The 10,653-nt window shown below is 43.1% G+C and overlaps 1 protein-coding gene across 8 annotated transcripts; it reads left to right on the top strand.

The window, feature by feature from the left end:
• The first annotated feature begins 2,998 nt into the window (after nucleotides 1-2,998).
• LOC112880130 (nuclear poly(A) polymerase 4-like) lies at nucleotides 2,999-9,144 on the top strand. 8 transcript variants are annotated; one of them, XM_025944649.1, is made up of 12 exons: nucleotides 2,999-3,626; nucleotides 3,726-3,803; nucleotides 4,363-4,533; nucleotides 5,614-5,676; nucleotides 5,755-5,916; nucleotides 6,445-6,558; nucleotides 6,644-6,706; nucleotides 6,844-7,173; nucleotides 7,253-7,417; nucleotides 7,569-8,460; nucleotides 8,604-8,657; nucleotides 8,776-9,144. In XM_025944649.1, the coding sequence occupies exons 1-10, from the start codon at nucleotides 3,495-3,497 to the stop codon at nucleotides 8,439-8,441; spliced, it is 2,151 nt and encodes a 716-aa protein (XP_025800434.1). In that variant the 5' UTR covers nucleotides 2,999-3,494; the 3' UTR covers nucleotides 8,442-8,460; nucleotides 8,604-8,657; nucleotides 8,776-9,144. The 8 variants fall into 8 exon arrangements, with proteins under 8 accessions (XP_025800434.1, XP_025800422.1, XP_025800416.1 ...); XM_025944637.1 differs by having other exon boundaries at nucleotides 3,000-3,626; nucleotides 8,751-9,144; XM_025944631.1 differs by having other exon boundaries at nucleotides 3,000-3,626; nucleotides 8,613-8,657; nucleotides 8,751-9,144.
• The last annotated feature ends 1,509 nt before the right edge of the window (nucleotides 9,145-10,653 follow it).

A 10,653-nucleotide genomic window follows, 5' to 3' on the forward strand; every position in this document is an offset into this window, starting at 1 on the left:
TATCTGTTGTGGTCCAGATGCATTTACGTACTCGGAGGACCACATACTCCGATGGGCTAGGACTAGGGGGGGAGGACAAAGAGGGCGCGAGGTCCGGGACAGGCGGGGTAGATACTCCTGATTTGGTGGACTTTTTATATTTAAACTGTTTTTGTATGATACTATTTTTTTTAATTGGTTGATGTATCGTACTATCGTAATATTTGGATTCTACGTTGCAAAATATTATCGTTTAACCATCTTCATACGAGTTTTAGATACAATAATATTCTTCATAAAATTGAATTAAAATTTCATATGTATACAAAAGAGTATGGCGAATAAATATTGTATTTGAAAATAGTCTAAATTTTAAATAGTTTGTAAAACATAAATTCCAACAAAAAATAACAAAAAAAAAAGCAGGGGCACCTTCCGCCCACTGGCCGGGCGGGATGCCTGCGTCAGGAACCTCTTCGCGAAAAGAAACTTTTCTTATTCGCGAAGAGACCCTCGGGAGGGGCCTGGAAATATTTTTGGAACCTCCCGCCCGCTGGATGGGCGGGAGGTCCCCGGCCCCACGCCTCCGGCCCGATCAACGGGCAGGAGGTACCTATTTTTCCAATTTTTTCCAACCGGCACCCCTTTTTTGAATTTTATTTTTTTAACCCTCTTTTTAAAAAAATTCCTTAGCCAAGCTACTGCAGACATTCTTTTGACAAATTTTCTTTCGAGAAATTCTTGAAAGCCAAGTTACTGTATGTAATGTAACTGCGCCTACGTCATATCTTAGCCGCCTAGCATAAGTTGTGGAAGTTTCTGTAGCTTGGACGAGCTAGAATTGAGACCTGAAGCTAATGGAACGAGTGAAAAAATAGGACTGCGAGTATTGTCTAACAAGATTCGTTACTGCATATAATCCCATACATTTTAGTCATGGATCCGTGGGCTACATAGGCAATTCTATGCTCCTCTCTCCATTAATGTCTCAACAAGTAAATGTGGTATTTAATTTCCCTTATGAACAATTGTTACAAGACTAGCGTTATCTTCAAAACAAACACATTGATATAACCTTTGTTATGAAATTACTACTGAATCTCACGATGTTTTTTACCCTTTTAGATCAAAACAAGTTTTTGCATCGACTGATGAGAATAATTTTGTTTTTCTTTCTAATCACTAACATATTATTTATGTTCTTACATAGTCAACTTAGTAAACCCAATATTAAACCCCGAAAGATGGGTACGTAACTTATGCTAGTTTGAATATATATGAATATCAACAAAGTCAAAATGGTGAAAGCTCGTTATAATCTCGAATAAAACAGCATGCCCTATTGCGATTTATTCAAGTATCTTCTACATTGATATTAATGGACAAACAAGTGGTGGCGACCTCCTCTAAAGTCTACAGCCCTATTTCCATGAGCACCTCCGACAGACTAAACCGACAGATCCTCGAAATTGACTTAATATATAACCACTATATTTACTCCCCTTTCTACTTTAAACTTCTATGGAAGATGCAGCTACCTTTTTTCATACCAATTGGATTATTTTCATATTTCTCCAAGCTACATTACCATGTGTTCATCAAGCAACCAATTTCAAATGATGACCAATTATGCATACACCATCTTGTGGTGTGTTAACTTATAACTACTATAAAACACATATGTGATTCACGTGCCGAGTTCTCCAGTAGAATAGTTTATTCTTAAAACCAATTTGATGTTCCATCGTTAACCAATTCTATTGGGAATTTGTCCAAAAATTCCCATATATGCAAGCAATTCGTAGTAATGGCATGGCCCACCTGTCAGTGAGGAAAAAGAAGTCCGATTTCTACTAGGATTCCACTGTAATTCTATTAGGACTCATATCTTGTAGTACGAATCCTACTAGAACTCTTACCTTGTAATCGTACTGTGAACCTCGTTCCCTGAGATATATAAAGGAGGGCAAGAATACCTAGATAGGTAGAGAACCAACAGAGAGCAGCCAACAGTCAACTCAACACCCAAGCGCAGGGCGCAATATACAACACCTCAAAACAGGACGTAGGGTATTACGTTACTCTAGCAGCCCGAACCTGTCTAAATTTGTGTCTTATGTCCTGTTTTGGGGTGTTGTATATTGCGCCCTGCGCTTGGGTGTTGAGTTGCCTGTTGGCTGCTCTCTGTTGGTTCTCTACCTATCTAGGTATCCTTGCCCTCCTTTATATATCCCAGGGGACAGAGTTTACAAGGTATGAGTCCTAGTAGGATGATAAGGTATGAGTCCTAGTAGTTCTCACGGGTAGCTTCCTTGCGGTACCCAGGGGATCTATCCCTGATAAACCTCCGAGCTCTTCATAGCCGAGTATCGCAGGCATTTCGAGTATCCCTACGTAGGCCGACGGTAAAAATACCGACAACATACCCTATTGCAATTTATTCAAGTATCTTCTACATTGATATTAATGGATAAACAAGTGGTGGCGACCTCCTATAAAGTCTACGCTTAGCAAGTTTATTATGCGAAACACAATATAGACACAACTTACGCAGCCCTATCTGCATGAGCACCTCCGAGAGACTAAACCAACATATTCTCGAAATTGCCTTAATTTATAACCACTATATTTACTCCGCTTTCTACTTTAAACTTCTATGGAAGATGCAGCTACCTTTTTTCCATGTGTTCATATTTCTCCAAGCTACATTACCATGTGTTCATGAATTAACCAATTTCAAATGATGACCAATTATGCATACACCATCTTGTGGTGTGTTAGCTTATAACTACTATAAAACGCATGTGATTCACGTGCCGAGTACTCCAGTAGAATAGTTTATTCTTAAAACCAATTTGATGTTCCATCGTTAACCAATTCTATTGGAAATTTGTCCAAAAATTCCCATATATGCAAGCAATTCGTAGTAATGGTATGGCCCACCTGTCAGCCGGCCGAATCCCTCGCGCGGTGGCGCCCTGGACGGCTGGGTTCGCAGCCGCAGCAGGCGCCGGCGAAGCTTCCGACTCCCACACGGCTTCGCTCACGAAGTCAAGCGTCGCCCTCCTCCCCTCCGCCGCAAACACGCACGCCGCCCACGCAAACTCTTCGCACGAATCCTTCTCTCCTCGACACTCCTCCGCCACCTCTTCCCTCCCTAGCGATCCTCCTCGCCTCCTCAGCCGCCGCCGCCCCGGGTAGCGCTGCTGCCGTGCATTTCTGGGAGGGATCCCGCGTCGTCTGCGCCGCGGGCAACTTTGCGGGGCGGAATTTGGCAGGCCTAGTGTCCCGCTGGGAGGCGCAAATTCGGGTCAGCGTCGCGTGGTTTCGAAGCCGACCGGTTGATTTGAATCGGGGGGGGGGGGGGCACGGATTGGTTGGGTGAGAGGGCAGGCTCGATTTAGCGGCGTTTTCGCGGAAATTTTTGGGTCATAGGCGGCGGACTCCAGGGCACGGAGTAGCTTGCTTGAGTCAGGCGTCGCGCGGAGGCTTAGGTGCTTGGCTGGGCTGCGTTGATGGCGGGATCTGTTGGCGTGGGCAGGGCGGCGCCGCGGTCGTCACCGAAGCGGTACGCGGGCACCGACCCGCCGTTGTCTCTTGCCGGGCCGACGATGGCGGATCTCCAGAGGACGGCCGAGCTGGAGAAGGTTATCCTTTGTTGCTGCTTACGATTCTCGTCCTGTCGGCATGTGTGAACTGCATTGTGATGATCCTCCCTGTTGCTTTGCTGAAAAACTTGGTTTCAGTTCTTGGTGGAAGCAGGCCTTTATGAAGGGAAGGAGGAGTCTGCGAAGCGGGAAGAGGTGCTGTCCGAGATTGGTCAGGTGATTCCTTGCTCCCTGTTTTGCCGGCTATTTGCATGCTGCTTGTTTACCCTAAAGGAACTGACAAGCTGAATCTCAGACATAATTGAAGTCGAGAGGTGAACTTTCAGGGGAATATGCAATATGTACTCTCTACTTGAGCTTTGTACGGTGTGTACTGCCTGTTTGTGTTTTACTGCGGCAGCATTACACAAATGTACTTGTATGGTTGCCGTTTCAACTTTTCTGAAAAGGAAAGAATTGCCTAATCGGTAACCAAAGTGATTATGTCCGTTACTAGTAATTTTTTCAGCACTTGTATACTTTGGTATGGAGCATTTCGCTTCAGCATGATTATGTCCATTGCTAGTATTTTCTTCAGCACTTATATACTTTGGTATGGACTATTTTATTTCACTACTGCACATTAGAATGTCGATAAACATAGTTTCATTTCTACTGCTACTTTGTAGAAATACTAGACCTTGTTTCGCTGCCACTTTTTTCTTATTAATCTATCTTTGCTTGAAGTGTTGCACAATACATTAACCTGTGCATATACTTTCTATTGAATTTACAGATAGTCAAGGAATGGGTGAAGCAGTTGACTCGTAAGAAAGGATATGCTGAGCAATTGGTTGAACGAGCAAATGCAGTCCTTTTCACTTTTGGATCTTACAGATTGGGGGTATCTGCCTCTTTTAGTTCTTTTATCCGCAACAACTATTCCTGCCATTCCGTTATTGAAGAAGTACAACTCCTTGCATCTAAATAGTCTTATTAAATGAAATTCAAGTTCCACTAACTGAATGTCGCCTAGATTGCTACTTTTTACTTTCCATACATGTTTTTTTGCTTCTCCCCTTCTCCTTTTATTCTATATTAGATACCATTTTGTTGCTTAGACCTTTTCTAATGGTCCTTCAGCATTCAGAACTTCAGACTTTGTTTTATGTTTTGCATAAGCAGAAGAGGTTGAAACTTAAGAAATAGTAGGTGCTTTCAAGTTTGATACTCCACTTTTCATTAAGTTGACATAATGGCATTAAACAATTACTGTGAATTGCTGTTGAGACAAATAGTTGATTAGAAGGAATATAACCTGTTACTAGCAAGTAGCAACACTCGAGAGAACATAGAGAATGATAGGAAGAAGGCAAATAAAGGAATGTTACAGCGGATTGTAATTTTGTACTGGAAGATACCGTGCTGGTTTGTGGTTGACCTCCTGCTAGTTGTTATCTTTGATACAAGGAAAAATGACAGATTGCACTTCTTGTTTTGTGGAATGTGGACAAGATCAGTACTGCTTGTGGGGGTTAAATTTTTCTTTCTTCAATGAAATAATATTTATACGTGTTTAAGAGCAATGGTACTCCCAGATTTTCTGAGAGTGGTTATCTATTGTGTGTATCTCTGATAAAGAGGCCCAATCATGTACTTGTTACTGGGATACTGCAAAATTTAGACATGTTCCATTTCTGTTTATTAGCAGTAAATTGCAGGAATAAGGAGTTCTATAATGTAGAGGTTTATTGATAGCTATTGTGTAACCAGTTTGCTGCTGCATCATGCAAATTAACTTGGTAGAAATTTTATGTAAGATGACAAAAACATCCTTCCCTAGGTTTTCTGTCCCCTTTTACTTGATTTTGTGAGGTGCCCATACGTAGATCGCCTTTTGTATGAAACATTTTATAACATAGATTTTCTTATAACTTTGTTAGCTTCATTTTCTGTCCCCTTTTACTTGATTTTGCGAGGTGCTGATACAGTATGATCTCCTGTATGAAACATTTTATAAGGTAGATTTTTCTTATAACTTTGTTAGGTTCATGGACCTGGAGCTGATATTGATACCCTTTGTGTTGGACCTTCATATGTGAACCGAGAGGTGAATTTGCCTGTGCTGTTTATCGTATAGATTCCATAACGATTTGCTATGCATGCTAACAATGATTATCTTCTGCAGGAGGATTTCTTTGTCACACTGAATGGCATATTAGCAGAAAAGGAAGAAGTGACTGAGTTGCAACCTGTACCTGAAGCTCACGTACCTGTTTTGAAATTTAAGTTTCGTGGGATATCAATTGACCTTCTCTATGCTAGCCTCTCTCTTTCAGTAATACCGGCTGTAAGTCATTCTGTTGAATGTTTGTGTGTATTAATGTGTCCTTGTTCTTTCAGACTTTCACAATTGTTAAATAAATTCCTGCACATGAAGTATACCTTCTGCATGAAGTAGTGTTTTAGCCACTTAGGTTATCTTCTATAAATTAATGCTTTTCAAGAGTTGAAGTTGTGATAGATTTTTGGCCCTTCTCTCTTTTTTTTTAAAAAAACTGTTTTCTTAAAATATATATTAGCTGAATTGTTCAGTATGTTTTGTTTGTTAATATGAAAGCGCACTTGAATAGTATTCACAATGTCTTTCTTAACCTTGATGTAATCCACTTGGTTGATCAATAACCTTTTAAGATGATGGGAGAGACAAAATATATACCTTTAAAGGTATGTTTGGCCTTCCCCAAAGTCTTTATAGCCGTGTTTGTAAATACTGGAGATTTTGATAAAATTTAACGTGGGTTCTCTCTGTCAAACACATATACGCGTGCTTGATGTTGTTAAATAGATGTATTATTTTCTTGTTGTGCTGCTGCAGGATTTTGATATTTCTCAAGGATCTGTGCTTTGTGATGTTGATGAAGCAACTGTTCGAAGTCTTAACGGGTGCAGAGTGGCAGATCAGATTCTTCGGCTTGTTCCCAATGCTGAGGTTATATGAAGCATCCTCCCTCCCACCTTTATTCATGTAGGATATGGTCCCACTGTGTCAGTATACCAAAGTTTATGCTTTGCAGAACTTCCGGACAACACTCAAATGCTTGAAGTACTGGGCAAAGAGAAGGGGTGTTTATTCTAATGTAAGCCTGAGTTTATCACCAATTATTTGCAAAGTTTCTTCTGTAGTTGGACCGGAAACCACCACTAATTAAAAGAGAATCATCCATGCAAACAAATTGTTCTGATGTTAAAGTGTTTAAAATATTTTCCTTGTCAGATTACTGGTTTCCTTGGGGGTGTCAACTGGGCTCTGCTGGTTGCTCGTGTCTGCCAACTCTATCCTAATGCTGTGCCAAGTATGCTGGTCTCTAGATTCTTCAGAGTTTTTACCCAGTGGCAATGGCCAAATCCAGTAATGCTATGTGCGATTGAGAATGATGATCTTGGTTTTTCTATATGGGATCCACGTAAAAATCCTCGTGATAGAAACCATCTAATGCCCATCATCACTCCAGCCTACCCATGCATGAACTCTAGTTACAATGTTTCAACCAGCACGCTGAGGGTTATAATGGAGCAATTTCAGTTTGGCAACAAAATTTGTCAGGTAAGCATTATTTTGTATCTAAAAATTTGCACGAGAGATAATGTTCATGGTATGGTCTTACTACCTATCTTTCATGCAGGAAATTGACCTTAATAAGGCCAGTTGGAATGCTTTATTTGAGCCTTTCCATTTCTTTGAGGCATATAGAAAGTTTCTAGTGGTTGACATAGTTGCGGATGATGATGATGATCTTCGGCTTTGGAAGGGATGGGTTGAGTCTCGTTTGAGACAACTTACTTTAAAGGTACATTTTGAGTTTCTTATTTCTGCATCCCATTTCTTTAACTGCTTCTACTTTTTTTCGTTAGATACATGGAGTCCACATAAAAAGCCTGGTTATTTAGATATTTTACTGCAAAGAATAAGTTCCTTATGGTGTTTGTTCTTCAACGCAGATTGAGCGGGATACTAAAGGAATTCTGCAGTGCCATCCTTACCCGTGTGAGTATTCAGATCCCGCAATAGAATGCGCACATTGTGCCTTCTACATGGGTTTATCAAGGAAAGAGGGGTTGAAAAAACGTGGTCAACAATTTGATATCCATGGGACAGTAGATGAATTTATGCGTGAAATTGGCATGTATTCATTGTGGAAGCCTGGGATGGATCTGGCTGTCACCCATGTCCGTAGGGAGCAGGTCCCATCTTATGTATTTGAGCAAGGATACAAGAAACCCTCTCCTACGATGCATGCAAACCAACAGGAGCAGTCTGATGGAGATGGCACACTGAGTCCAGATCTGGAGGGTCAGCTTAAGAGAAAGTACGATTCTGATGGAGATGGCCTTGTGGAACTTCTCAAATCTGTTAAAAGGGCTTCAGTAAGCCCACCTGGTGATGAAACCCCACCTAATCATGGAAATAGTGTCAGTAAAGTCATATGTGACAGTCCAGTGAAATTAGTTTCCAGTGCCCTTTGCAGCGGAGCTCAGACTTCTCCGTCACATGATGATGTAACTTTTGAACCAACAGCATTAACTAGTTCACCACATGGATCTGAGGATACCTCAGCATCAGGCACAAGCTGTGCAGCAGTGGGAGCGGTTGTTTTGGCTGATGAATCTAGCAAGCTTGTTAACTTGACATGCGATGTTGAAGTTGACACAGTTCAGACGATGGAAGTGCACACAACTTCAGAATGCGTGGCTCAGAAGGATGGGACAAAGCTTGAGGGAATCAGAAGCTTGGCGAGCCGCAATCCTGCTGAGTTTCTAGAGAGGGAAGTTCTTGCTGAGAACATGCACTTGAGTGGAGATGAAGTGATTTGAAACGGCGTTTTAGATAGAGGTTTTACTTTCTATAATTCATCCTATCTAATTAAATTCTATTTTGATATGATCGAAACTCTATGCATGCTCTTTTGTTTTTCATTTTTTAACTGTTCTGATCTGCAAAGTTGACGAAACATGTGATTCAAGTGGTTTTGAAAGGTGATGCAGGTCAGAAATTTGATTGAGCTCAAGAGGCCAGAAAGCGGAGCTGAGGCATGTATAGGATCCAAACTCTTCTGCTTTAAGCATAAAAATGCTCTATTATGTTTATGCCGTGCCTTTTCTGTGCCTGTTTCTTCATGACAGGACTTCACTCATTTGCTGTCAACAGTTCAAGAAGGGACCAATGACTGCTGGCTGCTGGATGGAGGTTGAGTTTGACGCCTGTGGTCGGTAAGTTTGGTCGAAGATTGCTTTTGCTCGCTGGAGAAGCTGGTGTAAAGCTTACAGCAGCTATAACTGGGAAAAGTGATGTACAAGTTATGAAAATGATGAAGACGAGACCACATCCGAGAACCATGGACATGCGTGTGCATCACACTAAACAAGGAACCATTCAAGTGAAATGGGGTCTCACACTCGCACTGTACCGGAGAAGTTATAGGTACTCCAGTTGTTTATGCACAAATCATCTGTGGTTATTTAGCCATGTACGCCAAGTACCTATAAAATTCAATGAAATGCATGAAGTTTTGGCCTACTCCATTGTCACTGCAGTATCTTATTTATAGTAATTACTCCATCGGTAGCAAATATGTGGTGTTTCTTCTCTAGTTGTAGTTCATCTCCACTACAATGTCATCGTGTTGTATCGGTTGGACAAGCGTGTACGACGATCTACATAGCAAGCACGAACCACTTGACGACGACGAAGCATGCGTCAATATCTTTGTGCGTCTGCAGCTATCTGCAGCCGGTTTAAGATAAGCTATCGCGCGTCTTAACACGTTGCGCGTGAAATTAAGATGGCATGGGATGGAGAGTGTGAGTGCTGTCAGATGATCCGCACATTTTGTTGGTGAATGAGTTTTTGAATCGAAGTTGTGAATGACCTCTTGAATTGAAGTATAATTCAATGATCTACTCTATCCATTCTAAAAAAAGTAAATTTTTTTAAATTTTTTTGACTTCAGCCAGACTTTTCTAATTTTAATTGAGTTATAGAAAAGATATTAATATCTGCAGACTAAATAAATGCACTGTTAAGATATATTTTATAGGGGATTTAATGAAATAAATATGATGTTGTAGATTTTTTTATATAAACTTAGGCCCCGTTTGGCACCGCTGGAGCTTGTTGCTCCAGCGGCTTCTCACCAGCTGCCCAGAGCAGCGGCTTTCCAGAGGCGCTGCAGAGAAGCGGGGTGTTTGGCAGGGGGCTCACGCGTCGGCGTCTGGGCTCGGGGCTGTAGGCGCGAGCTCGGGTTAGGGACGGCGGGGACTCGTGAGCTCGGGTCAGAGACGGTGGCCGGCGGCGGCGGGCGCGAGCACGGGTCGGGGACTCGCGAGCTTAGGTCGGGGACGGTGGTCGGCGCAAGCTTGGGTCGGGGACGGCGGCCGGCGCAAGCTTGGGTCGAGGACGGCAGGGACTCTCGAGCTTGGGTCCGAGGACGGCGGCCGGCGGCAGCGGGCGCAAGCTCAGGTCGGGGACGGTGAGGAATCGCGAGCTTGGGTCCGGGATGGCGGCTGGCGGCGGCGGGCGCGAGCTCGGGTCGGGGAAGGCGGGGACTCGCGAGCTCGGGTCGGGGCACCGTGAGCTCCGGGAGCTCTTCCCTTCGCGGAGCCGTCGGGTGGCGGAGCACGGGGGCCGGAGCTTGGGGCGCCGGATCTCGGGGACGGCGGCCGCAGGGGCGACGGGAAGGGGCGGAGAGGACGAGGAGACCGGAGAGCACGAGGCGGAGACGGGAGAAGCGGTGAAAAGCGGGGGTCGGGCCGCTTTTCGCTCCTTCTGTTTTTTACGAAGAAAGCGAGACGCGCTTTCTCGGGCCGCGCGGGAAAAGCAACGCGTTTGGTGCAGAAGCGCTTTCTCGGGCCGCAGAAGCTGTTGATAAGCGGCCCCCAAACAAGGCCTTAATCAAATTTGAAATTTTAACTGGAGACCAAGCTAAAAGACCTTACATGCTTACATTTGAAAAATGGAGGAAACATTACAGACTTATTTAGTGGCCCAGAAAATATATTGGATGGGAGTTACATAGCCCAGTTAGTC

Source organism: Panicum hallii, chromosome 1 (assembly GCF_002211085.1).
Source record: "Panicum hallii strain FIL2 chromosome 1, PHallii_v3.1, whole genome shotgun sequence".
Lineage (NCBI taxonomy): Eukaryota > Viridiplantae > Streptophyta > Magnoliopsida > Poales > Poaceae > Panicum > Panicum hallii.

What these genes read in the sequence shown, in the direction of transcription:
- LOC112880130 (XM_025944649.1), top strand. Translation starts at nt 3,495, where the DNA reads ATGGCGGGATCTGTTGGCGTGGGCAGGGCGGCGCCGCGGTCGTCACCG. An exon ending in TTGGCAACAAAATTTGTCAG is followed by an intron (nt 7,174 to 7,252) that starts GTAAGCATTATT and finishes TCTTTCATGCAG; the next exon opens with GAAATTGACCTTAATAAGGC. An exon ending in TGAGACAACTTACTTTAAAG is followed by an intron (nt 7,418 to 7,568) that starts GTACATTTTGAG and finishes TCTTCAACGCAG; the next exon opens with ATTGAGCGGGATACTAAAGG.